The sequence below is a fragment of the Uranotaenia lowii genome, chromosome 2 (genome assembly GCF_029784155.1).
Source record: "Uranotaenia lowii strain MFRU-FL chromosome 2, ASM2978415v1, whole genome shotgun sequence".
NCBI lineage: Eukaryota > Metazoa > Arthropoda > Insecta > Diptera > Culicidae > Uranotaenia > Uranotaenia lowii.
This window is the reverse complement of record NC_073692.1, coordinates 137022666-137050590: the sequence shown is the minus strand read 5'-3', so window position 1 is coordinate 137050590 and position 27925 is coordinate 137022666. Positions and strand designations below refer to the sequence as shown.

Sequence of the window (27925 nt, the reverse complement as noted above, 5' to 3'; positions counted from 1 at the left end):
AGTGAGACCACCATATCTGGATCTCATCATGGTGCCGATTGAAGGGAGCCATTCTAGTTTTGAGCCCTTCCACATTTGAATTTTTGAAAAGGTGGCCATCTTGGATAAAGAACACGCGGTGGAAAAAATTCATTTTTCATGTGCTGAGCAAAACGGAAGTGAATCTATCGTCTCTGGCTATTACCGGTTTCGGGACCAAATCCGAAATTTCATCGTTGTCGTTAGTGTCATCTTCAAGGATTTATTGAGTCGGGTAAGTGAAACCAATTTTCTTGATATAATTTTAATTTATTTCAACAAATAGTATTCTATAATTTCAACGGGAAGGAAACAACTTAGGTATAAATCATTTTTTTCTTCAATTCAATGCTCTATCTAATATCGACACGAAATAAAGCCGTTATCTTTCGCTTTAAACAATTTTCACTGTCTTGGTCTGTCAGTAAAATGGCATTCGTCTTTCAACATAAAAATTATTGCCGTGGTAACGTTCCGGTCGGCGGCGGCCCGGGCGAAGCCACTACCCTCTTTCTTTGTGCCGGAACAATCGAAGGAGTAGGCGGTTTTCCGGTTTGCTGCAATATAAACAACATTAATTGTCAAGATTTTTTTTTCACTCTATTAAGAGGGTACCCTTGCTAAATGCGGTGTGCTAGCAGAAACTGGTCGCGGAATTGGTGGTTGGCCAGTCACTACCGCTGGACCGTTCCCTAGAGTCTGAATAGCAACTGGTCTTTGCATTCCTCTGTCTAGCGCTTCGTTACTGCTCGATCGGGTAGCTGATCCGGAACGCCGGAACATTCCCGACAGCTTGCCTTTCAAATTACTCTTGCTAGAAGAAATATCACCGGCGATACTCAGATCGGAGTCGGATCCTTGTATCTTTCAAGAAAAAAAAATCGATTATCAAATCTTGTTTTTGGTCTTGAATCTATTTAGGTACACTAACCGAATAATCGCTTTCGCTTCCTTTATTCCGGGATAGGCTCAGGCTGCGTAGTTTTCCCATGATACCACGCTTTTTCTTTCGCATGCGGGGCATATCGCTCTGAGTGGATCCTCCGGAAAGTCGCGAATCGAGGCTGGAATCTCGGTTGGCCCGTATCATTGCCCCATACTCAGAATCGAGGGATTGCAAGGATGACATGCTGTCATCTCCTTCTTTCCATATAAGCTGGAAAGATCAGTTTCGTTATTTAAATGGTTTTAGAACATGCTTTTAAGACTCATGGAAACAATTCAACTCACCTGTGGTTGTTCGATTTGCAAGGACTGATCCAACGAAAGACTTTTCTTGTACAAACTGCCACCATTCCGGTTGAGTCGCATAACCGGTCTTCCCGTGTGTCCTTCGATGGAATCATTTTCCTGGGAGGCGGCTCTATAAAGATACATTATAGGTTTATGATTTTGGAAAGTATTATTTTCAAGTATTTACCGTCTCATGCCGCCACGCCGCATCCGTTCTCTGTCTTTTTCTTCATCACACATCCGTTGGTAGCGTCTAAGCTCCTCAGATGCCTCCGCCAGTCGGGATAATACTGACGATACTGATTGTGGCCGTGGTGCAGCGCCATCCGGCCCGGGAGATGGACTTTTGTGGCGCATAGGAGGTGTTGGAATGGGTGTGTTTGCTGTTATAGTCTGTATAAACAAGAGAGAAACACATAACATGCTTGAAAAATTGAACACTAGTCTGTTAACAATCTACCTTTCCAGTGCTTGTAGTGGTCGTAACAGTATCGGGCCTTCCAGGTGTTTTCTGTATATCTGGAGCTATTCTCACCAACTCGTCGATGCTTTGCAATACAATCGATATTCTACGCTCACCTTCGGCTTCTAATCTTCTGCGGGTACCGCCTTCCCGCTCATAACGCTCTCGATCGCGTCTCAGTTTCTCATTCGCAGTTCGCAGCTTGGCGTGCGCATCTCTTAACTCGAGTAAATCGCTTTGAAGTTCCGTTACCTTTCGTCTACCCTCCTCGATCTCTTCTTCGGTTGTCTTTTTGATTTGATCTATCTTACGTCTAGATTCTAGTTTCTCCTTGTCTCGTTCTCGTTCAACCTCGAACAAGGTCTGTCGCAAATCTCTAGCTAATGTGGAGGTTTCCTGAACCAACCTTTGCATATCCTCACGTTCCTTCTGCCAGGAAAGTTCTAGCCTAGTTTTTGTTCCAGGAACCTTGCTCTTTCCACCAGAAATAATTTTCTCCTCCTCCAGTTCATTGATCTTGGATTGCATTTCAGAAATCTTGATTTCTGATGCACTCAGCTCAGATACCAACTCGGTGCGTACTTTGCTCGCTTCCAATCGGGCCTCGCTCAGTTCATCCTCTAGGCAACCTATTTGCTGCTCTAGTGCCACTATCTTTGATTTGTCATCGTCGTCACTGCTAGTGCTAGTAACCGATGCCAGGCTGCGTCGATTTGCCTTCATATCACCGATCTGTTTCTGGGCCGCTTCTACCAGCTGTTTGAAAGTGTCACGATCTCGCTTGAAACGTTCACATTGACGTTGCAAACCGGTTAGCTCGTTGTGCAAGTTTGTAACTTGTTGCTCGTACCGTAGTCTGGTGGCAGCGACCTCAGATTTAACGTTAAGTTCTGCAGATTCCAACCTTAAACAAGCAACCAAAAATGTTAGAACTTTATTAACATTTTACGAAATTTTAGAGGAGGTGATTGTAAAGATGTTTTTTTTCGATAAGTAGGTGTATAACGTTTGGCTTAGTGTATGTATAATTCTTTTATGCCAAATGACATTAAAACATTTGCTATTGCGATAGAATATAATATCTTTAGTAAAATATAAGCTACTTAGCATATTCTAAATTTGTTAAAACGAACCGAAAACATCAGATTTCCCAGTACTTACTGAACCTGCATTTTTTTGAGTTCCTGTTCCAAGTGCGAATTGTGTTCGCTCAGCGTACGCTGTGCTTTGTTGATTCTTTCGTAATCATCCAATTTACCTCTCAAATCATCATTCTATGGAAGAAAGGAAGAAACAGAATAATTAATTTTTCTTTAAATCTTTCCAAAACCAAAATTACATCTTTTCGCAGCTGCGCAGCTTGGTAGGCGTTCATTTCGTTTTCTTTATTCAATTTGTCGTACTCCTGCAGTTTGTCCTCCAGAGAACTCTTGATTCGGTTCTTTTCTAGCTCCAAGGATGTGTACCGGCTGTCAATATTGCTCTCCAGTTCGGCCTGTCTCTTTTGCATTTCCACCAACCGGCGGCTCATGTTGGTATTTTCCTTAACCAAACGTGCCTCTATATTATCAGCTTGCGATAACTTTTTCTTCAAACTTTCTAGCTCTTCCAGCTTCGGTTTGTAGTTTTCGATCTGTGCTTTCAACATGACGTGATCCTCTTCCAGGGTTTCATGTTTAGATACCAGAAGCTGGTAGCGTTTGTTTTCATCTTCGAGTTTACTTATGAGCTCTGAAAAAACTTCGTGATAAGTTATTTTTTTTTTAATTTTGATTAAAAATCACCTTCATTTTTTATATTGAGTTCCTGTATTTTGTGCGACACAGGATCTGCTGCTGTAGATTGTCGTTTGATGCTTTCAATTTCTTTTTCCAAACTTTCCTTCAACGATTCAGCGTTTAGCTTCTCTTGCTGCAGTTCCTTTTCCAGACTCTTCACTTTGCTTTCAGATTTGATTTTTTCCCTCTGTAAGGTATCTATATCTTTCTCGGTTTTCAATGTTTTATCTTTTTCCGCTTTAAGTTCCATTTCCAATTTCGACTTGTTGGTTTCAGTAGCTTTCATCTACAAAATAAAACACGTCGTAAATACTGTTTGAAAAACGTTTTATAATTAACGCTTTCCAGCCTACACCATGGATCCCCCACTAAGACCAATAGCCAAGGAGGAACGTTCACCGAACCAAAAACAACGCATACATCAACGTCAACCTACCGATGACAAACCATCTAAGAAAAATGAAAGGCCGAAAACTCGAGAAAGACCATCTACTCGGGATAAAAAATCAAACCCTAACAAACCATCTAACCGAAACGTACCATTGACTAAAGAAAGACCAGCTACAGAGAACAGTTTGTCAACGGCCATTAAGGGACGACCTTCAACAAGAGAAGGAACACCTACCAAACGCATCACCGGGACCGTTAAATGGTTTAATGTAAAAGACGGATATGGGTTCATCACTCGGCATGATACTGGAGAGGATGTTTTTGTGCATAAGAGTAGCATCATGAGACCGAACAGTCGACACATGGAAAAATCCATTGGCGATGGCGAGGTTGTGGAATTTGGATTGATCGCTTCCAAAGTGACGGGACCTGGGTTCACTAGGGTAAAGGGCAGTCCATTTGTTGCCCCAAAGAAAGAATATAAAAGTCGACCAACTTCTAGCCAGACCCCACAGCAACAAAACGTTGAGCAAAGGCCAAAAGGTGTTGGAGATGGTTCTTCACCATCGGATAGCAAGGCAGATGTGAAAATAAAGGAAAACCTCAATTTAATTCACAAATCGTTGACGTTTGAGCAATTGAAAGTATCAGCTTCAATAGAGAACTTATTAATGGACCCCTCATTCCAACACGAACAGGAGGAGGCAGCGTTATTGGAAGAGATGGCGTTAATTGAAGCACAACAAGAATTTGACGAATTATCATTAGCCTGATTGGAAGAAATGTAGAATTTCAAGCATTTATGGTATAGGCAATGCTACAAACAGAGACAGAAATTAAATTCTATTTTCATTGAAACTGTTCAATTAGAACATGCAGAAATCTCTTTCGGAAACTACATCGCAGACTCGTTTGCTTGAACAAAAACTGATTATAAGATTCGAAGCACAGCAACACGTAAGACAAATTTAACAACGTAACTACTTACCGAAGAAGTAACTTTTGTAATTTTTTCTTCCAGCACTTTGATTTTATCGTTCTGTTTCATATTCTCATCCTCCAACTTTTGAACTGTTCGCTGAGCATCATTTAATTTAACAACCTGTTGTTCTGCGGATGCCTTTGAAGCGGACAACTTTTCTGAAATTCGAAAACATTACAATAAATATTTTAACATCTGGTACGTAAAATTTTGCTTACTAATTTCTGCTTCCAGCTTCGATCGTTGCTCCCGAGACTCCCTTAGATCAGATTCAAGTTGATTTTTCTCACTCTCTAGTGAGGAAATGTTTATCGCACCCGAACGACCCACGATAGCCCTCAACTCGGAAATTTCCTTTTCACAATCCTCAACCATTTTCTAGGAAAAAATAGTTATTGTATTCCGATATCTTTATCATAATACCTTCATTATTTAAAAATTACCTTCAATTGAAGTTTTGTGTGCATATCATTTGGAGCTTTTGCTGTTCTCGATGGTAAGTTAGCAGTAGATTCCTGAGTGATGCGTTTGAGTTTGCCTTCTAACTCACTCTTTTCCTTTTGTAGCTCTTGAATAGTGGAGCTAAGCTTTTTGGTTTCTGCTTCACTAGCGGGTGTAGTTTTTCGTTGTTGTAGAGACTTAATCTCCGTACAATGCTTTTCATTTTCTTGTTCCAGTGTTTGGGTTTTTTCTCTAAGAACACTTGCCTCCTGTTCAATGACCTGTAGTTGTCTTTTCAAATCTTGAATCTGTTGGTCGGCATCTAATGATCTGTTGACAAGGAAATTTGGTTTATGGGTATCGTTCTAGATAGATTTGTTGCAAGAAAATAAAATATAAACTCACTTGGATTTAGTTAACGATTTTCCGCCTTTGGTCTTCGCGATGCTAAGTTCTGCCTGTACCCTTTCTACTTCTCGATCTTTCTCGATTAGTTTCATGCGCAGTTCACTGATTTCCTCTTCCATAACTTTGATCTTTTTCTCATCTAGTGGATCTTTAGAACTGCCGGACTTCGACCCAAATAACTGAGGAAATTTGCTTTGTTTATCCATTTCCTTAGTTTTCGATGTTAAACTTTCCTGCAACTCTTTAGCATGTTCGCGGCTACGTTTGTTTTCGCTCTCTAGTTCCTCGATTTTGCGTCGCAATACCGCAGTCTCCTGTTCGTTCAGTTCTAGCTGCAGGCGCAATTCGGCAGGATCATCTTCGTCCGATATACCTTCGTCCTTCTCTTCTGGAACAGCACGACGAGTTGGTGGACTTGGACTGAGTTTCCTGCCAGCCCCGAAGAAACTTTTCGCTAGAAAAAAGTTCAACAATATCATTTGTGATTGAAAGTTTATAGAGAAAATAGAGGGTGGCTGCAGGTTTGTGATCATATAAAACATGAAAATATGTTATTAAAAGGAGCACTGGATTGAGGTAAGTGAATTATAAATTAAAATTCTTTTTATTTATGTAAAGCATGAGATTAGTATAACACGCCTTATGAAGTTAGTTATTTTATTAGATAGATATTAGAGATTCCGATGACATTCAGAAGAAAAAAAACATTGAGTACTTTTAGCTTTGGAAGCCATCTTCTTCAGCTGCATCATGAGAGATTCATTTTCTTCTTCCACTCGACCCGATTTTCGTCGCATGCCCTCAGCTTCTTCTTCGGCATATTTAAGTTGTTCGCGTAGATCCGCTTCCCGTTCTAAAGAATCCTGGAGATCGCGTAATAGTTGCACTGGATCTTCCTGGGATCCTCCTCGGGTTAGTGACGCCCGAGAAATTTTGTTGTCCGCAGAGGTTGATTTACCAATTTTACCTAAAGCTGGGGCTTTCTTAGTCGTCGGAGTCGAAGGATTTGATTCATTTTGTTCAACTTCACTTTGTAATCGCCGTGCTACTTCGTTTGCTATCTTCAATTCATCCTCCAGTTGTTTAACGCGGGTAGCTAAATCCGTATTGGTACCCAAAGAAGCCTTTTCAGCTTCCAACTGTTCAATTTTACGGTCCGATTTCTTTAGTTTGAAAGAAAGAATCCGGCAATTTTTGGTTGTCTGGTCCAGTTCTTTTTTCAACGAAGCATATTCGTCGGCTTGATCTTCGCGGAAGTTATCGTGCATTTCTTCAATTTCTGTTTCCATGTTTCTAAGCTCCCTTTTAATTTCTTCATTCTCGTCCATAAGTTCCTCGCATAATGTTTCGGCCTGCTCCAGTTTTTGACGAAGCTGTTCTTCTACATTTTTAACACCACGTGTTTTACCATCCGTTTCCAGCTCTTTAACTTTAGCAGAAAGAAATTTCTTTTCATCTTGAAGATCCTCGATGAATTGTTTTTGTTCGTTTACTTTTTGTTGTAACTTGAGTGCCTCAGATGCTGCAGTTCTGTTTGAGACGGTGTCCATTGAAGCTAGTCGACGAAGAAGTATATCGCTCTTCTCTCGTTCAGCTCGATCGCAACGTGCTTTAACGGTTTCCAGTTCACGTTTTAGACTTTCAATTTCTTCCTGCAGTTCACGATTATCTGAGTTATCAACTATAGTTGTTTCAGTTGTTTCGGTAGAAATCGAATGTAGGTCTTCGTCCAGTTTCGATTTGTTATCCTTGATCGAGAAAAGAAATTTAACATCATCACTACTGCTGCTGGCTAACGGCGCGTCGACTATTGGCTTAGGGGCAGTATGGCTGGAAGAGGATAGCTTCTGAGGAATTGTGTCCGTTTTAGAAGCAGATTCAAAAGGCCCTGCATCAATTCGTTTTCGACGTATGATTTTCGTAGTATCTTTAACGGATTCTTCGCTAGTAGTCTTCGTTTTTTTAGTTTCTTTTTCCTTCACTGGAGCAAGTGTTGAAGCACCAATACTGGCTTTCGTGGAAGTTATTGTAGTTTTACTTAGTGATAGTTGAGGTTTGCTCGGTGCTTCCACTTCTGTGGTTTCTGGAATGGGTTTAATAACACGACGTTTTCGTTCCACCTTCTCGGGTTCAATTTCTTTAGGCAATTTTAAACTTACGGAGGAGCCTGTGGCTGTATGATCCTCCCTGTAAAGATTGTCATATCATAATCAGTTCAATAAAAATATTTTTAAAGTTTTCTTACTCTTTCAGAGGAACCGATTTTTCACGTGACAGAGTTTCACGTTCGGTACTACTTTGTCGTTTCATGAGATTCATTTTACGCACTCTTTCTGCTAGTGAGTCCCCTTTTTCAATTACCACCCCTTGATCTTCGGCTTTCTCCAGTTCCTTCTTGTTCTCATCTTTCTTCGGTTCCACTTTCAAAATGGGAGGAAGTGGTGGTCTCTTGATAGTGACTGTGGTTTCCAAGTTGTCCAACTGTAAAAATTTGGAATTTTATTCTGTTACAAATACACGTTACAAATGGCTTACACTATCAAACGTGGTTGTGTGCCTTCGACGTGGGAGCGTCAGATTTACTGTCAGGTCAGCTTTCACATTCTGCAGAATACTATCAAGGTCTGGGGTCGAAGCCCAGGAAGCGGGTCTGGGGGGACCAATCGATATCCCACTTTGATTTTGACCAGCATTGGAATTGTACAGGTTCTGAGTTGACGTCCAACTTCGCACTGGTTTGTCCAAACTTGTGCTACTGCCCCCATCGCGACTCCTAGCGAGAAATAAATATGAATTGAAAACTCAATTGCACAAATCTTTTTTCGATTAGATGCTTACCGCGATTGGGATGAGCCTGGCAGGACCGGTGTGGAAGCTGTTATGTCTTCTCCGCCTCGTTTGTTCCCATGTTCCTTGTAGTCACGGAAGCAGCGCTTGCAACGTGTAGGCCAGCGCACTTGCGGGTGAAATCCAAGCGGACATAACTGATCACCCTTTGCACTTGGAAACAGGTGCGACATCTTAGATAATAGTTATTGAAAATCTGGTATTCTGAAACGAAAGTGATAAAAAAGAAATGCAGTGTTCTACGTTTAAATAGTTCTCAGTTCATTCGTACGCTTTTTAGACTGTCATATCAAAGGGTCCTTTATTAAAACTTAAATTCAGGTTAGCCTTGCCTTGCAAAATGCTTCAAGGGCGTACAACAGAAAAAGTGGTGGACCAGCATCAGTGTTATCAGCATGTAGAGTATGATTACTTATACAAATCCCAAAATTCCGATGTTCTTAAAAAACTTTTGTGAAAAAGTGAAAGCAGTCTACGCTTCGGTTGAATAATTCGAACCTAGAGTAAAAAGGTGCACGAAGACGGATGACTTCTGGGTTGAAGACCATACACCAAAAAAGAAAACAAGGGCAGTTAGTTGCCGAATAGTTGTGAAGCGAAGAGTGAATTTGAGTGTAGCGAATGCCCTGAAATCTATTCAATTGAGAGTGTGAAAGACCTAAATGATTAAAAAACATGCTAAGCAAAGAGTTTCCCAACACAAATGCATGTATATTTATGCTCCGGAGTGCGTCAGGAAATGCCAGATTGTGTGGATACAAGAAGGTACGTGAAAAACTTTTATTGTTTTCCATATTTATCTAGGTACCATCAAGACGCCATTCACCGCCCAGACACCATTTACCGCCCAAAATCACCCTTTTGTGTGTATTTTGAAAAAACTGGGATGTTTTCTCCAAATATAAGACCTGTGTTCTGTGTCGGCATCATTGTTCGACTATTTCACTGAAAAAACATCACTTAATTATGCTAACTATAGCCAGAAATAAAATATTTGGTTTTTCGTTTCCGGTCAAATTATTGAATTCGACGCCTGTTAGCAAACTAAGCATTACTGTACTCCTAGGGCAAAAAGGGTTTTTGTTTACTAGATAGTACCTACTGGACCTAAAATCGACTTGAAACGATAGTTTTGTTTTCGTAGAATAGAATGGCATCAAAAAAATTTCGATTTTTTTCAATAGTTGTTGTTTTTTGAAACGTTTAGTGATGGGCGGTAATTGGTAAGTGTGGGTTCCTAATGACCGGTCACGCACAATTTTTTTGTTTTTAACGCATGTATTGTGTCAAATGTGTAAATTGTAAGAAGCATTTAGTTTGATTATGTTAGAAAATGTTGTTTTATCGCTGAAAGTAACCGGTTACTTGAGGTTTTTTGCCGGGAATCATCATTTTGTCAGTCAACGCACTTTGTTAAAATTTGTACTAAATTTGCGGAAAAAATGTCACAAAATGTATTCTCTAAAGAGCCAAAATATGGTTTTGACTGCTCGTTGTATGGTAAATACTAAAAAGAACAGTTTCCGTGTTGTTTAGATAGTTTTTCCTTAAGAAAACATTATCGATACCCGAAAAAGTCGAGTGGGCGGTAATAGGGCCAGTTGAACACCCCAAAGTTTAGTTAATTATTTTGAAAAGCGTACATTTTTCGCATTCCACTAAATTTTTTATTTAGAGTAGAGCAGTTTTGGGATGTATTGGAAAAGAAAGCGAATAAAAAAATGCCGTCGTTTGTTTATTACACATGTTTGAAGTTGAAAAACCGCTTAACTGGGCGGTGGATGGCGTCTTGATGGTACTTATTTTAGTTGTAATTGAATGTGCGCTTTTTAACAAATATTTTTGAACTGTTATAATTAAAACATATCAAAGCGAGCCTAAAGATAACGCTGAAACATCTATTTCCATAATAAGTTATTTGATAAAATTCAGCATTTTGCCGGTCAAGTTTAACAAAGAATGCACTATTTTTAACCATATGATCCCAAGAAGAAAGGAACTGAGTAAAAAACCTGTTCCCAAAAACATGCATTTCTTCTTGCATTGATCATATTCAATAATAACTCAACACCCACGTGCCATTCGCTAAACAAACGCGCCTTCATTCATAAAAACAACGGAACAGTTGCAAATAGCAAAGGGCCCCAAGTGTTGGTAACATATGTTTTTTCACGCGTTGGTGTAATTTACGTTTTCGTGCTATAAATTGTTGCTTTGAGTGTTGATTTTATCGCGTTCGTTGTGATTTAGTAGGAACATGATGATCGTGTCTGCCAGTCAGTGGTATAGGTTATGTTTGAGGCGAATCTTTGTGCGCAGGTCTGCTGAAAACATTGACTTTTGCAGCTTGCCAAAACAGTTTTTTTTCCTAACGATCAGAAAGAGATAGGAAGAAAACGAAAGCTGACAATATCGTACGTCTCGGTTGGCAATCTTAAGATTGTTTGTTTACGACATTTTATTTGAAGCACATGAACTGAGATCCCTTTCAACAAAAATTGCTCGAGAACAGGTGTGACGACATCTCAACATTTTTGGCAGGGGGAGTGGAAAATCTGTTCTTTTGATATTCTGATTTGAAAGCCTGTAGTAGGTACAATATTCAAGATCTCAAATAATTCGTCTTTTAGATAGAACTCTCTGGAGCCACTAAATAAAACGTTTATTTCTGGTGCGCATTAGAGTGATTCAAATGACCCTACTATTGAAAAATGTATGCGCTGTAGGCTAAAATTGATCCTAGACCTAGTACAAGATCTCTTGCCAAATTTGCGCCAGATCGGATCACGGGAAGGGGTCGCTCAACGAGCCTGAAGTTTGTACGGAATTTTGAGATATTTTGTTCTGGAGAAATATCAAAAACCACCTTTTCGTCAATAACTTTGCACCTCTTTGGCCGATTGTTTTAATACGATTTTCTTTAAAGCCTGAATCATGATAAAAATTTCATCCAAAGACTGCATTTCGATTCGCGTTAAGATGAAAATCAATAACTTTTTCATTTTAACTCGAATCAAAATGCAGATGAAAAAAAAGTATAAGCTTTCAAAAATGAGCTATTTTTTTAAGGGTGATATTCATCACTATTAACTAGGCACTGCGTCGAACATTTCGCAACATTAACAGTGATGGATATAACTCTTAATAAAGTTAGCCCATTTTTGGAATCTTATTTTTTTTTATCTTAACTCAAATTGAAATGCAGTCATGGGATAAAATGTTTGTCATTGTCATGTTTGGCTTTAAGAAAAACCGTATTCAAAAGAAATCGGCAGAACGGGGCCAAAGTTATTGATGAAAAATTAGATTTTCATGTTCCTCCCGAACAAAATGTCTCAAAATCCCATACAAACTTCAGGTTCGTTGAGCTACCCCTTCCCGTGATCTGATCTGGCCCAAATTTGGCATGAGATCCGATACAAGGCCTAGAATCAATTTAAGCCTACAGCGCATAACATTTCACAAGTTTGAAATTTCCCAGACAAATTTTGAGCAGTCTAGTTCACACATCATCACAGCACATCATTTTCATCGATATTTTGTAAGCAGATCAATAATCGAAATTCGCCTTCTGGCATGCTGATTTATTAATCCCAAAGCGTTTTTCAGATTTCCATACTGCCGTTCCAAGCAAGATTGTCCCATGTGAAAAAAACATGTAGACGAGAAAAACGCGATTGAAATTTATACAATATTTTCTGTTTTTCGCATAAACACAGTTCCCACCGACAGTTTAATCGTAGTAAATAGTTGAAATTGAAAAATTAATGATATAATTTGCCAAAAAAAAGATACATTTTCTACAACAGCCCGGAAGTTATGCCAAAAATACTTTGTGTGACATTTTTGTGTAGAATCTGAACGTATACGGACGGATACGAGTTTCTATGCAATACTTTTACATGGCTTTCTTAAAATGTCTTGTTTGAAGATTCTAGTGAAGTATGTTTTTGTTTTCTAAAGTATTCTAACTTCTCCCTTGAAAAATATAACAGCTTCATCATACCTCTTAAAGCAGGCATGTCAAACTCGTTTAGGTGTGCGGGCCGCATTAAAATTTTTTTATGACATAGAGGGCCGCAGCCAAAATCAGTTAAATCGGTACATTCAGCTTTAGTTTTTTTTTGCAGTAATATTTTACATAAAAATCAGTGGTGTTTTTTTGTGACAATTTAAGACGTGCTACGCGGGCCGCATTGACCTAGATGGCGGGCCGCATGCGGCCCGCGAACCCCCAGTTTGACATGCCTGTCTTAAAGTATACTTTGTTCATTAAAAGAATGTATAAGTCAATTAAAAACTGCGATGAAATCTTAGCCGGAAAACGCCGAAATTCGGCATACTATATCACAGAAATCATAGAACCAAATTAAGAAAAAAATCTTATCTTTGAGCTATCCAAAGTTTTTAATATTTAATTATTAAATCCATATCATTTGAGTTATGCTTAAAAGTGTAGCAAGCTCGCGGAGAGCGGAAAAAAGATATCTCGTATTTGGTCCGCGATGTGTTAATATTCAGACGAAACGGTGGCTCCATAGAGTGACATCGATGTTTTGAACAAGCAAATTTGAATACCAAAATTTAAGTTGTATTTAATTCAAAATTAAAAGTGAGCTGATTAAACATATTCGTCCATTAATGCGCTATTCAATCGAATCGTTTCTTTTTTTAATTGGAACTTAAACACTTTGTAATTACAAAACTTTGAAATGAGGCCCAAAAACAAGCTTTTAAATTGATTTGTTTGGCCATTTTCCATATATTTTTCGGGAATGTGTATTTTTCTTTCTAATGTGAAAGAATGTAATTAAAATTCTAAAATTCCGAAAAAATCATCAATCAGTTTGTAATGTTTAGAATCGTTTCGCATCATTAACTCAAAATCGACCATTTTGTCACTTATACCCCTTTGGCTCTGAGAGCCTCAAATAAGCCGTTTAAAAGATGATATTTTCACTTGTCCACAAATGTAAATATAATGTAAATATACAATATTTACACATTACATTATCATTAGATGACTATAAAAATAGCACTACAACTATACATATACAAAGAAAAAAAGTAGTTCTTTTACATTCAACAACCCGTTTGCTTCTAAATGCTTTTTGGTATCGTCAGGAGAACTGCCCAATCCGTCAATAAAAACTTGGCGCTGGTGTGATGTCGCCAAAATTTCAGGGGAGCTTTAAGCTATAAAAAATGGCACTTATTCGGCCCTATACTGCCTCTATTCGCATATGAGTCCCATGTGTAAAAACTGCTAACCGAGAAAAACGATTGTAAAGTTTGAAACTTTTTTTTTTTATTTTATTAGAGACGTTTGCTTATTTGGGTTACTTTGGGTTACTAACAGTTGCTTATTTGGGTTACTTGCGTCTTCAAGTTTGAAACTTGTTTTCGTAAAAACATCATCGTATGCATCATTTTTTGGTAAAACCTGTCAATAGTTCGGAAAGAACACATTACAAAGAATACTTTAAACAATTTAGAACTCTGCACTCTGCATGCTATAATTGATCTTGACCTATTTACTTCTCCCCCTCCCATATAATATTATATTATAACCTCACTGATTTCCAAAAGACAGAAATATGAGATAGCCATTATATTTAAACCAAGCAACAACTTTTGCCCAGAATGAATTTTCCCCAGAATGACAAATACCCGAAATCAAACCCAAGAATGAACCATTTCCCAGAAAAAAATATCCCCAGAATGCACCATTTACCAGAATTCTTTTTCCCAGAATGAACCATTTTCCAGAATTTTTTCCCAAAATGGAACATTGCCCATAATATGGCACATTTTCCCAAATTTCTTAATTCAGTATTTTTTTTAAATTTTTCTAATGAATTCTTGTAAATTTAATTTGATTCAAAATTTAATTTTTCAAAAGGATTTTTATTAATGAAACCACAGCTTGAAAGTTTCCAATTAAATTTATTTCAGAACCAATATTGTATTTTGTTTACGGTTTGGGTAGGTACTTTAATTGATTTAATGCTAACCATGGACCTTCAAAAAACCGTTTTGGCATTCGACTTCTCACGCTGCGCGTTCGAACTTGAAAGATGTATTGTCCTTCACTCTGTCGCGTGGCGGACGGGTCTAAGGGTTCACCCCTAGCTTTCACGCAGACCTAGGAAGCCCCGGCAGACCTAGACCAATGTTTTAGGGCCGCCGCTTCCGACGGCCTTTTTTCAAATTCCCGTTTGGAATAATATATTAAGTTTTCTGGAAAATGGTTCATTTTGGTAAAAAAAATTCTGGGAAATGGTCCATTCTGGTGAAAAGTTTTCTGGGAAATGGTCCATTCTGGCAAAAAAAAAAAATCTGGAAAAGTGGTTTTCTGGTAATTGAAATTCTGGGATTTTTCATTCTGGGGAAAAGTTTTCGGAGAAATGGAGTACAACCAACTAAAGTCCCATATCGATTTAAACCTGTGCCTCTATTGCAGAGGTGCCAGGTGTCCTGATTTTTCAAAAACTCTCGAGTTGTCCTGATTTTTGAAAAGTGGTCCCTTAAATGTCCTGATTTGTCCTGATTTTCATAAAAACCTCTCAAATTTAATCGAATTTGTAGTTAAACTATGAGAAAATCTAATAAATCTGTTATAAAATAGTGAAACCTATTTAACAGATGGTAATCTTCGGTTCAGATGATATTTAAATGGTCTTTTCTAAGAAGAGCTGCTTATTATTTTCATGAATCAAGGGGTGTCCTGAAAAATCCTGATTTTTAGCTTCGCGTTGTCCTGATTTTTGACGAAACCACCTGGCATCTTGGCTCTATTGTTCGAATTTTGCTAAACATAGATCCCAAAAGGAATCGTTACCTTATTTTCTCGAATGCGAGCATGGAAGTTACAAAATGTTCCTCAAATAGCCTTTTTCGTGACATGTCTTACATGTCTTGTCATACATTTCGTGAGTATAGCATACATAGACCGTTAAATTGTAGACGAAACGGTGGCTCCATAGAGTAACTTCAACATACAACACACACTGCCGCTATTCGCAAGACTGTCCCATATGCATTTTCATCATTTTTCAGTTTATCTCAAAAATCGTTGTAATACAGTTAGAAGTTCGGAGTAGGCGTTGAATAGAAAAGACGCGAAAAATTCAAATTTCTTAAAAAGTATATGAAGAAACAAAAATAATTGTTGTTCTTCTTCAAAACGTGTTCAGCTTTGAAAACGATTGATTTGAGAAAAAAAATCCAAAAGTTCTTATCTTTGAATAGTCAATGAAAATGAGAATAGGGGAAAAAATATGAAGGACCAAAACTTAAAATTTTGTGATTAGGGGATTTAAAAATAAAGTATCATTTTTCATTAAACTGTTGATCAGATGATAAAAATCCAAAAATTTAAAAGGTTTCTATTACTGATCAGAAACATTTGATTGTGCATTTCTAATATATCTTATTCACATACAGCAAACGAGAAAAATAAATTCTGAGTAAGGCTTTCAATCAGAATAGGGAATTGAGTTTAGGACTCGCTTTCCGTTGAATCATTAAGCTTAGTTACCAATCAGATACTTCCGAACCAGGAGTTGCAATAGGGAATTTAGACAATCAGGAGAACAGGCTTTAAGTGGCCATATCATTTACCAAAATGATTTCCATGCCGCATAACCCTTACCCCCAAACAATCAGCGTGAGATTTGTGGAGGGATGGCGTACAGCCGGTCTCCGCAAAACAAATCATCACATTTGCTGCACTTCCCTTCCTCTATCGACAACACGGACTTGGCCGGCGTGGTTATTCAAGATAAATATTGAGATTCTCAAAACTGCACAGTGAGATTGTTTTGCTTGTTCCCAGCAATCTTTCATTTGGTTCATTGTGCAATGTTGATTATCTCGAACCGATCTCGGAGTGCAACCATGATGCCAATGGCCAGGAGGGGCCGTAGGTAGACCGTAGTTGATAGCAAGCTCAAGCTCAAATCGTTCTAATACAGTTCTAATTCTGATCAATGAATTTGTTACAATCCTCAGATTAAAACAACATCAAACAAATGTATCTACAAAAGCACTGGACTAGCACAACATAATTTGGAAACTGGTCACCTTTTCGACTTCGATAATACAAAGATTTTAGAAAAAGTTACAGGCTAATGCAAGAATCACAGCTGAAACTTTTTACATTAAGATTAGAGGTGACAACAATGTAGTCAATAGGCAGATAGACTCCTGTAATTTTAAGACAGCTTACGACTGTAATTAAAAAATTGTCACAAACGCTAACATACAAATGTAAACGAAAATTTAAAAAAAATGTCCCGAATCAAATAAGCATAGGCGAAGGCCAGTCGTTTGTAAGATTTAAATTAGATAAACAATTTATTGTTCAAAATATAATTTTAGTATCCACTGAAGAGGAGCAAAAGCCACAGTAGCTCGAAACGTCTGGACAACTGGTAAAATACTGATTCTAATTTCGCCGAAAACGTCGATAAATAAAAATCACATTAAAGCTCGGCGATAAACAAAACTCCAATTCTAGAGTTTGTTTTGATTAGGTCGTATGAACCAATAAAACCAAAATTGAGTTATTCACTGCAAACGTGTGATAAACATGTATTTTATCTTTGGTACAAAATTGGTTTCATTTTATCATTAAATAATTTTTAAACAATAATTTGAATTTAGGACGTACATATGTTGACTTTTTCATTTTTGAGTGCAATTTGGTTTTTACGTCATTTTGCATTGCCGTGTATGCCGCCGTGATGCAAAAGGTCGCTAAAAACAAATCGGCAGGTTGGTTTTTACGACATAATGCTTCGTCGCGAAAAGTTCTTAACAAATTGATGAAAATTCGTTTGAATATAAAAAGAAACTGTCTCCATAGGAGTGATCATAGCTGTGCTAATGTAATAAATGGCTCAAAATTGGTGTTGGGTGAGTGCCATAAGCTTCACTATTTCCACTGTGTGAGTGGTCAGTATTATTTCCTTCATTTCAGAGGCAAACAAAATAATCAAGAGATGGATGCTTTTTCACCGTCCTCGAACGGCCAGTAGCACCTACATATGGTAGTGGTCGGAAATGTCTGGGTGGACTCTCAATGGCCACCATCGCAATGAAGTAATTACAAATTACCATCGATCAAGGATTTACGCATACTAATTGGATAGGATTATCATTTAAAGCCTTTCTTCAATCAACTTTGAATTAATAAGTGAAGATTTGGGCCAATCAAATCAGCTTATGCACACAAAATTATCTATTGATCAAAAGGACGTTTGCGCCAAAAGAAAAATGCAATATTTCGTAAGTACATCTTTATTGATAAGAAATAAATTAAGGGGGGGGTAGGGTCTAACACTTTCAAAAAATCGATTTTTTTATTTTTTTATTTTCTTATTGTAAAACATTTCAAGAATGTTGTGTCAAATTTTCAAGTCAATTGAAGCAAAACTGTAGAAGTTATAGGCCTTTATCTCCTCCTATCTAATACTACAAGAAAGCAAGAGCAGAAACTTCAAACGCGTTTTTCTCGAAAGCACATTTTTAAAGTCCGTGGACATCGTCATTTGAAAACTACTTATCCGATTCTTTTCAAATTTGGAACATAGTTTCTACATATAAAATACCAGACCCCAACGTTTTTCTTTTTTGATTTTTTTACTTTGGGGAGATTTTATAGGTGAAAAATGGCGGATTTTTAAGTGAAAAATCGTAGTTTTTACTTCAAACAGTCACAAAAATTTCATAAAAATATTTTTAAGTTAAATAAAAACGTTGGGGTCCAGAAAAACATCTATTAAAAATATTTTGCTCTGATTTTTTGAATTCAGATGATTCTGTGCTGAGATACAGTGTCCACCGCAAATCCTGTTTTCTAAAAGGCATCCTCGAAAATGCTCCGTCACCGGCTCATTTTTCAATATTTTTCTACGAAAAAAAAACCTAAATGTTCTTTTAACAATGCTTTGTATAATGCAAAAAATTTGAATACATTTGTTTGAACGATAGCTCTAGAAAAAAATCGTGAAAATGGTGTTTTTTTATACCCGTTAGACCCTACCCCCCCCTTAATGCAAATTTCAAGGACATCATCATGTTCTGCTTATAGTTTTATATTAAATTTCGCATTTGCAGATGAATTTGACCAGCAATCGTAAATTAGAATTAAAAAGGTGTTTCGGAACTTTAACATCGATTTTCTTAAAACATGCCAAGTGGTTCATACGACCTAATCAAAACAAACTCTAGAATTAACCCAATAAACGCGGTTTCATCTTCAAATCACTTAAATCTTTAAAAAAAATGATAAAATTCAATTGGGCGAAACTTCCTGTTGATGCATTTTCTATGGAACGTGAAGTTACGCCTATTCAAAATGTGGTAAATTTGGCTATTCGTGTAGTGCCAATAAGGCATTTCCCCACTTGTCAGACGAACAGCTGATTTCTCATGTTTACATTTTCTCGGCATATCGTGGTACACTCAGAATCAAAACAACCCAAAAATAAGAACGCCAGCGCATCAAAACAAAGTTCGGATGTCTTTCTTAATTTTGGGCTGCTGTCAATATACCAAAATCAAAGTTCGAAGCTCGAACTGAATACCCCAAAAAAATTTCCCTTTGTTTTCAGTTAGTTTCGTTTTGTTCCCAAACACAAGTCGGTCACTTTGGAAAAAATTGTCTGGATTGGATTGGATCGGAAGGTAATTTTGATTTAATTATATACATTTTTATTCTAAAACAGAATTTTCCAGACGTGTCCAGCTCATCTGTTGCATTTGCTTCAGGCGGATTTGGAATAATGAGCAATCTAACCTAAAAATGGAACAAAAATAACTGACCGGAAGTCGGGAGGAGGAAGAATGTATTCGCCAATGGAAACGTCCATTTACTGTAATCCGGAGCACCAAAAAACATTTGTTTATATCCAAAATAGTCTCTGTTGCATGAGAAAACACACGAACCATAACCGATGTTTTGGAAACGATTCAGCAGTTCCGGTTACTACGAAGATGAGCTAAATACTATTCGTATTTATCATTGTATACTTTTTTAAGCCTTCTCACTGTTTCATTTTAGATCCATGAGGTTCCAGCTGAATGACCGGATCCATCGTTCAGATCAATCCGAAATTTTCGATCAATTACGTTCGTTGGCAGTACTCTTTCTCTCCGGACCGGCGAAAATATTGTGCCTTCCGATGGCAAAAAGTCTGGTTTTATTAAGTTGCGTTCTCGATATGTGAAAAAAGTATAATTCCTGCATGCCATGGTCACACGATTGAAACAAGTTTTTTTTAATAAAATAAATTTATTGATCATAAATAAAAAAAAAATATTCATTAAAAATATATACCCCTTTTAATAAGCGGTTCTTGAAACGAAAAATCCCTCCCGAATGACATGCCCCAAAATTAAGTTGTGAGAATGACGTTTATTCTCAAGTTTGGGAAAACCCCCTCAAACTCATTTTCGTCGGGAGCCAGTTTCATCCGATTTTGCGGCATTCCAACTTGGTTTTGGGTTATAACGCCTTAGAGTGTAGGGTAAACATAACAACAACATTACGCATGTTCAATGACCAGATAGTAACGAAATAAAATTGGCAATGCAATAGTTGTGGTTTTGCAAGCGCACCTTGGTGAGGAGAATATAAATTCTTTATTTAATGATTTGTAAATTCATAACAAGTTGAGACATGAAGGTATGTTGATGCTTTTAATTAAAGAAGTTTTTAAAAGAAAGCATTGAACAGTGCTTATCATCAAAGATCAAAATGGCGACCAGTTGGTGTTTACATTTTTCAAAACAAAAACAAAACGCTACCCTACTACAATCTGTCTCAGGAAATACTCTATAGGCTTAACTGAGTTGACCGTGTATAACGAAACGGCCTAAGGGAACATCCATAAATGACGTAGCATATGAGGGGGAGGGGAGGAGTTTGACTTTGTGTGACGATGTGTGACGAGAGGGGGGGGGAGGGGTCCAAGTAAAGCTACGTAGCTTTAATTAAATATCGAAAAAAAAAAATCAAAATTGAGCAAAATTATGCCTAATTCAATCCAGTCTGAACATGTAGCTTTTGACTCCTACTGCCCGACTGTTTTCAAGCGTATCAAGGAGCGTACATGCAAGAAATGCAATTCATATTTTGCTTCAAATGTTCTCCAAAAGGAGCATAGCAAAATCCACAAGGCCCCAGCCTCGGATAGAAAGATTCGTCTAAAGCGAATTGTAGGCAAAAGAGGACACGAAGTGCTGGTCATCACTCCGGAGGACGATAGAGAGTGAGTGGAGGCAGCTGACATCGCAGATGCAATTATTCCAGCCGAACAGACGATGGAGGAAAGCTGCCCAACGATTTCATTGGAATCCCGAATGGAGATAATTTGGACCGACTGATTGATATGCTTTTTTAAACTTCCATTTATAACTTCTTTCCCTTTTTTTGTAATTTTTTGTATTATTCTTGCAAAATGCTGATAATAAAAGTAAAATTTAAAAACCGATTTTTAAAAATGGGGGGGGGGGGGTTATTAAAGCTACGTTATTATCTAGGGGGGTCTATGACTTTGTGACGAAATGCTACGAGGGGGAGCGAGGGGGGTATAAAAAGTCGAAAAAAAGCTACGTCATTTATGGATGCTCCCTAATTAGTTTTTGCATGTAGGACAAATGGGCGAAACTTCAAAACCAAAACAAAAACTGCCGATCAATTGGGTGAAACTTGCAGGCGTAACTGGAATCGAAACAAAAAAGGGCGAAACTCGAAAATCTCTTAAATTTAGTGCAAAAAGTTCAAGTTCTAGATAACCATCGAACAATAAATGAATATAATGCAAATTTTGTTTTGTTAAAAAAAGTGATCGATTTTTTTAAAAAAAGGATTTGAATAGGTGTTCCGAAATTTCAAACGCGTTTTTTTTTTGTTTCGAACTAACTGCTGTTTTCGCCCTTATGAAATGTAACGCTAGAATTTTCATAATTTTTGCAAGCAAAATTTTTTAGCATTATGGGTAAATTCCACCAAACTGTTTTTTTATTTCCCATGAATCTTATTGTTCGTTGTAAAACATGGAAAATTGTTAGCTACAAAGCCATATTTTTTTAAGTTTTTGTCATGCTTGGACTTTCATAAAATCTATGACCCAAAATACGCGTACCTGATAGCAAACGCGTAAGTCATATTGAATTTATTTTTCTCATAATATATTTGCAGCCCAGATGCTTTGCTGTTTCTGATTCAGAATTAATTTTATTTATATTTATAGTCTTTCTTAAAAGATCATCGACCAAAAAACTTCCGAAAAGATGAAGGTACAGGTTGTTAAATTCATGGAACGTTGTTATTTATTTTATTTAAGACCTACTCAATTCTTATGATAAACTTACTTTGTCTTTATCGAGATGCGTCCTAAACATCATTTCAAACTTATTTCCATCAGTAAACAGCCAGTAAAGTGAATAACATTGCGCAGATAGTGGGAATCAAATGATCAACTTACAGAAGAATAGCCGAATATTTATGGGCCAGCTTTTCGGGTACATTTAACCCGCATGCGAAATACACTCGCAAGGCTACCTTATCATTATTTTCTCCTCTGCATCAGTAAATTTCAAAGCAAAAAAAAACAATGGACGAAATTCTACAACAATTATCTTAATATCTGTGAAGAAAGAAATAGAAAAAGGAAAGTTTCAACCAAGAAATCCACGAAAGTTAATAAAAAGCCGTTTTTCTCGTTTCGTTGATTTTTTCATATGGGACAGACTTGCCAGCAGCGGCAGTACAGCTCAACTTTAATCAAGCACCGTTCGAATAATAAAATGAATTATAAATTGTAATTAGGAAAATTAAAAGGAAATCTTAGAATTTAGAAACTAATTGGATTTTAGAAAAAAAAAACAATTATAGCAGCTGAAATAAGTTTAATTTTGTTAATAACTCGTGACTTACGGCTTTGCATTCTTTTGGGAGTATAATATACATAGATCGTTAAATTGTAGAAGAAACTGTGGCTCCATAGAGTAACTTCAACATAAGTCTCAGTTGGATGATAGTTGTGCAAAAAAAAGTAACCTTATCTAATAACATTCCTACACCCATTAAAAACGCTATCGGTACATGTCATATGATCCCGATATAGCGTATTAAATTACCCCAGCTAGCTTAAAATATTTGACATAGTGATGGATAGTTGCAAGCTAATTAGTTTGGCAATCGTTCAACTCCTAAACAAATGACGTGTTTGGAAGCACATTGAGAGGTTTCTATCGTAGACACATCATGAAGTTATGCAGCAAACGACTAAGCAGCCACCAAAATTCTTCAAAAAGCGTGAACAGAATCACTAAAAAAAATTGAACGGATAATCGAGTCCGACCTGTAGTTCGTAAAATGTCCCAAATAAAAAAAAATAAAATAATGAATGCTTAATTGAGTAGTGATATCAGTAATCTGAAATTTCAATTTTCAATCTGCCAATGAATATTGATCAGTATGATATTGAAATGTTTTTTTTTTCATGAGGACGGATGTATTGCTGAGCGAATTTTTTGTTTGAGCTAGTTCTTCTCCCGTTCGAATTGATGTGCTGAAATCATCACAATTTTTCAATCTAAGTTACTTGACTAACTTTTCCCTTGTATCATCTTCAACTATATGTTATTACTTTTAGCCTTCATGATTTTTCGAACAAAAAATTAAGTGCTTCATGTGACATATTTTAATACATTTTTACGAATTTACAAGCCAATTTCTAAGCTCAAGAAAAGAAACAGAGGAACAAATCTAGCTGCGAAAGATCTGTCTTCCGGAATTATTTTTTAAAATTAAAAGTTAACTTAGAGTATTGAATCAAAGTTGTGAATTCTAACTGTAAATCAGAATTATCTAAATTACCTTGAATTAGATTTCTATATTTAATCTCAATAAGAATTCTGATATAGAATTGGAAGATTTGAGTTTTGTATGTGAATCTGAACTGTAATTCGAAAATCTGCAATTAAACAAATAAAAACTTTTTATTCACTCTGATTCAGATTTCTGAATTCCAATTCTGAATCTTTTTTATGAATTTGAAGGAAGAATATAAAGAATTTTTATTCTGAGTCTAAATCGGGATCCTGATTTTGAATTCTGAAAAAAAAACAACAAACCGAAAAACTTAAATCTGTGTTCTGAATCGAGAATGCACTTCAAATCTGAATTTTGAACTTTTAACATGGAAAGTTGAATTACGTCGGATTGCAATTCCAAAACTAAGCTATAGAATAGAAAAGTCTAGATATGAATCATAGTTCTTAGACAGGATTCGAAATCAGAATTCGGCATCTGAATTCTGATTTATAATCCGAAATCTGCTCAAAGCTACATTCAGAAGTTGAACTCAGTTTTTAATCTGAGTTCAATTTCTGAAATTTTAAAATTTAATTCTATATCCTGAACTAGATTTTTAATGTATTTTTTTTATAAAGGTATTCAAAAATTTAGGTTTCCCCCAAATAATTCACACCTAACTTACCTTGTGTTTACTGTTTATCGAATATGTATTAACTGTAACAATTGTACACGTAATACATTCTCCAACTGCAACGCTTTATTCACTGTTTATGTTTTCCGTTACTTCGTCTGCGTCTGTTTATTTGAATTTCCGGCACTTCTCGCCAATTTCATTTACTCTCGTTTGGATACACAACTTTATGCTGATTCATAACTCATAAATTTCGAAACAACGATTCATTTTATTTCCCATGTTCCACAAGTTGCAACATCTTTTTCGCACTTGAGCGCAGGGAATTTCCCGCACGACGGGCTTAACTTATACACATGAACCGAGAAGTAGTGGAAAAGACGTAAGATTTTCCAAAAACAACAACCCCATTTCCTTTATGGTCTGGCCGTTTGCCTGTCGGATGTCAGTTGTTCGGGAGTGGTTGCTGACCGCGAAAAAAAAGAATCACTAACTTGTATTTTCCTTTATTTGCGACGTTTTAGAAGTGGTCGTCGAATTGTAAGTGTAAGATGGAGAGATGATGGTCACAGAATTGCGTAACAATGATTTAGAAGAGGAGAGCAATATCATATGCAGACACACAGTACACGTTCTACCACTCGCGCCAAAGCTTCTCTTCTTGTATTATAGATGATGTTTGCTGGCGATTTAAAAATAGCACCCTCGAAGGTAAAAAATCGTTGCAAAAGTGAAAAAAGGCACCAAATTTTCAATTGGATTTTCCCTTCGAAGCTTCGATCCAATACTTCTTTTTCGAAGGTTTCACTTGAGACGTTCTAGGTATTTTCTGCGCTTCTGTTAGTCACAATCAGCGGCGCTTCCTTTCGATGCCTAGAACCATTGACCGTGAAACAATTCAATGATCTTCACCACGATCAGTATTTTTAGATGTAGATGATTTTCTGGCCCATTAATTAGCACTTGGATCGATATTTACTCGATTTAATGGCCACAAAACTCTTAGATGTAAGGATTTATGAACACCTAATTGACGTGATTCATTGACGTGAGAAAAAATAGGCTACCTCAGCTATTTTTGCTTATCCTGTTCTCTTCTGCGCAAAATTTTTAGACCATTTTGGCCTATGGTTTTGCACCTAATTCAACCAAAAGTTCGGACTCGTTATTCGCACTTAACCCACTAGATTTGGCGTTGACAAACAATCGGAAATAGCAACTATCCTTAACTGCTGCGCCTTACGCTTCGTCGAAATCGAAATCCAGTCTCGAAACCAGAATATCACCCAATTATTGCGGAAAAAGGAATTGAGGCGAAAATTCCTTTATCTGCACCGCAGCAGCAGGTCACACTTTTCAAAAAGAATATTCACAGTGTGCTATCCCTTTCCGTTTTCCCACTTGACCCGGATGCGCGAACGAGATGGAAACACGTGCTCTTGCGGGATGCGCACGCGACTATGCAAAAATTTGTGCGATCTCGATCCGGCTTCGGCTGAAACTCGACTGAATCGTGAGAAAATTTCTGACCAGGTCTTGCTGCCAGGGTGAGAATTTTCGCGGCAGGAAAATCGCTGTACCGCAAGCCGTGACAGGCCGTGAAAATGCGAGGGGCTTACGGCTTTGCTGCCGGTTGGATTTTGAAAGGATCGTTTTCTCGTTGGATGAATAAAGTCTGCTTCATTTAATATTGGAACAAATTCTTTTGCTCATTGTGACGCTCCAAGTGGACGGATTTGGAAACTTTTTTCACCCACGTGTCGGGAAATTCATTACCTTTCACCATGTTTTTATGTCATAACACCAAACGATAACATTTTGTAAACAATCGCCATGGAAGCCGAACGGAGAGATCAAATTGTGCACAGTTTTCTTGAAAATCCATTGTTGTCGGCATCGAAGCTAGCTAAACAGCTTAAAATGCCCAGAAATACCGTATGGCGTGTTATCAAGCAGTACAAGGAAACATTGACGACGGCTCGGAAGCCGCATTCGAAGCGTCAGAGTGGAACTGTCGACCGGAAACTGCGTGGGAAAGTCATCAAGGCCGTCAAGAGGAATCCCAATCTTTCAGACCGCGATTTGGCCAATAAGTTCCAGGCCGCTCACAGTACGGTGCGACGAATTCGTCTCCGGGAAGGAATAAGGTCATTCCGAGCCAGCAAACAGCCAAATCGGACGCTGAAGCAGAACAATGTGGCCAGAATCCGTGCTTGAAAGCTGTACGACCAAGTGCTGACCAAGTTCGACGGATGTATTCTGATGGACGATGAGACCTACGTGAAGGCGGACTTTGGGCAAATCCCAGGTCAAAAATTTTATTTGGCGACGGCTCGGGGGGATGTACCTGCAAAATTTAAGTTCGTGTTTGCGGATAAATTCGCCCGCAAGTACATGATTTGTCAGGGGATATGCAGTTGTGGACAGAAAACCAAAGTCTTTCTCACTGAAAAAACAATGACATCAGAAGTCTACAAAAAAGAGTGCCTACAGAAACGGATTCTGCCGTTTATTCGTGCCCACGACCGTCCAGTAATGTTTTAGCCGGACCTCGCAAGCTGCCATTACAGCAAAACGGTTATGGAATGGTACGCAACGAACGGGGTCAGCGTAATACCGAAGGACTTCAACCCCCCAAACTGCCCCCAGTTCCGGCCGATAGAGAAATACTGGGCAATCACGAAGCGGAGGCTTAAGGCAAAGGGAAAACTTGTTATGAACATGACTCAAATGAAGAACTGGTGGAATCAAATCGCCAAAACGGTGGACGAAAAGGGTGTTCGCCGCCTAATGTGCCGTATTACGGGAAAAGTACGAGAATTTCTTCGAAACAGCAATGAATAATTTTTTAAATTTTTTTTTATGAAAGAGTAAAGAAAATGCTACATTTGTATGAAAAACAAATTATGAATTCGTTAATAAATGACTGAACTACACGCAATTGTTTGTGTTCCAATATTAAATGAAGCAGACTTTAATGCTTGATTTCAACTAAATTGTTTAGTTGAAGTTTTATTTCAATCCTTCAAAAGATAAAATCATTAAAATGATCATTCTCGTCATTTGATATATTTTCTCGCCTGCATTGTTCTTTTTAACATCATACATACGATTTTTTTTTTTTGTTTTCGCTTCAAGATATATAAACACTGAGATTTCGTAGAAAAATGGTTTAGGTTGAAATTTGCGTCATATCAACTTTTTTTTAAACATCTATTATCTGGGCCAGAATTATATCCTGGAGAAGTGTTTTGTCCGCAACATAGTTTGTGAATGAGTAAAATTGAAAATAACGTCGACTTTAAATGTTTCATAGCAAGGCCGTGCGAACGGAGAGACGGGGGGATGGGGGTGTTAGGGGTTTGATCTCCCCCATGGAGTATTTATCCAAGTAAAATTTTAAGATCAAGAAATGAATTTAACATAAGGAGTGTATTCAAAAAAAATACAACAGTTTGTTTTGAATGCATGGATGAAATTTTCAGTGAAGCTACCAGGTAATGTAATGTTCACATGTGTGAATTTTTGTTATGTTCTGTCAAGTGAGTTTTGAGATAGCGTCCAATACTGAAGTTCATTGACAAAATTTTTGGGTAAGATCGAGAAAAATCCAGAAAAATCCCATTGGGACAGCCAAAAAAAGCTGGAAAGTAATCGGAAATTTCTTTATCCTAAAAGGTGTTCGAAAATAAACATGGTGGAAAATTGAATGCTCGCCTCCGACGGAATTTAATACTAAGTCACTCCTAGAGGCCAGGGAAATTTCCTACAACGACACGATATGACGTTTACGAATTGTAATTTATTTTTTATTGTAAGTTTAGAATTGCTATTCAATTAACCTTTGGTATTGAAACTCAAATCTTGACACACAAAAACCCTACCTTACGAATGAATTTTT

The 27925-nt window shown here is 37.4% G+C and overlaps 2 protein-coding genes across 3 annotated transcripts; one reads left to right on the top strand and one right to left on the bottom strand.

The window, feature by feature from the left end:
- The first annotated feature begins 91 nt into the window (after positions 1 to 91).
- LOC129745587 (Y-box-binding protein 2-like) lies at positions 92 to 5072 on the top strand. The gene is made up of 3 exons (XM_055738742.1): positions 92 to 253; positions 3841 to 4839; positions 4904 to 5072. Exon 2 carries the CDS (start codon positions 3849 to 3851, stop codon positions 4653 to 4655), a length of 807 nt encoding a protein of 268 aa, XP_055594717.1. The 5' UTR covers positions 92 to 253; positions 3841 to 3848; the 3' UTR covers positions 4656 to 4839; positions 4904 to 5072.
- Positions 291 to 25566, bottom strand: LOC129745586 (myosin-2 heavy chain). Of its 2 annotated transcripts, none has more exons than XM_055738740.1 (19): positions 25092 to 25566; positions 24076 to 24490; positions 8552 to 8764; positions 8249 to 8486; positions 7959 to 8194; positions 6429 to 7900; positions 5711 to 6167; positions 5308 to 5635; positions 5083 to 5242; positions 4871 to 5022; positions 3499 to 3778; positions 3054 to 3445; positions 2876 to 2988; positions 1712 to 2618; positions 1439 to 1644; positions 1249 to 1381; positions 950 to 1174; positions 634 to 882; positions 291 to 575 (listed from the first exon to the last, which is right to left on the bottom strand). In XM_055738740.1, exons 3-19 carry the CDS (start codon positions 8731 to 8733, stop codon positions 474 to 476), a joined length of 5832 nt encoding a protein of 1943 aa, XP_055594715.1. In that variant the 5' UTR covers positions 8734 to 8764; positions 24076 to 24490; positions 25092 to 25566; the 3' UTR covers positions 291 to 473. The 2 variants fall into 2 exon arrangements, with proteins under 2 accessions (XP_055594715.1, XP_055594716.1); XM_055738741.1 differs by having other exon boundaries at positions 24076 to 24267.
- Positions 25567 to 27925: the final 2359 nt, after the last annotated feature.

What these genes read in the sequence shown, in the direction of transcription:
- LOC129745587 (XM_055738742.1), top strand. Translation starts at nt 3,849, where the DNA reads ATGGATCCCCCACTAAGACCAATAGCCAAGGAGGAACGTTCACCGAAC.
- LOC129745586 (XM_055738740.1), bottom strand. Translation starts at nt 8,733, where the DNA reads ATGTCGCACCTGTTTCCAAGTGCAAAGGGTGATCAGTTATGTCCGCTT. An exon ending in ACACAAAACTTCAATTGAAG is followed by an intron (nt 5,243 to 5,307) that starts GTAATTTTTAAA and finishes ATTTTTTCCTAG; the next exon opens with AAAATGGTTGAGGATTGTGA. An exon ending in GAAGCTGGAAGCAGAAATTA is followed by an intron (nt 5,023 to 5,082) that starts GTAAGCAAAATT and finishes TTCGAATTTCAG; the next exon opens with AAAAGTTGTCCGCTTCAAAG.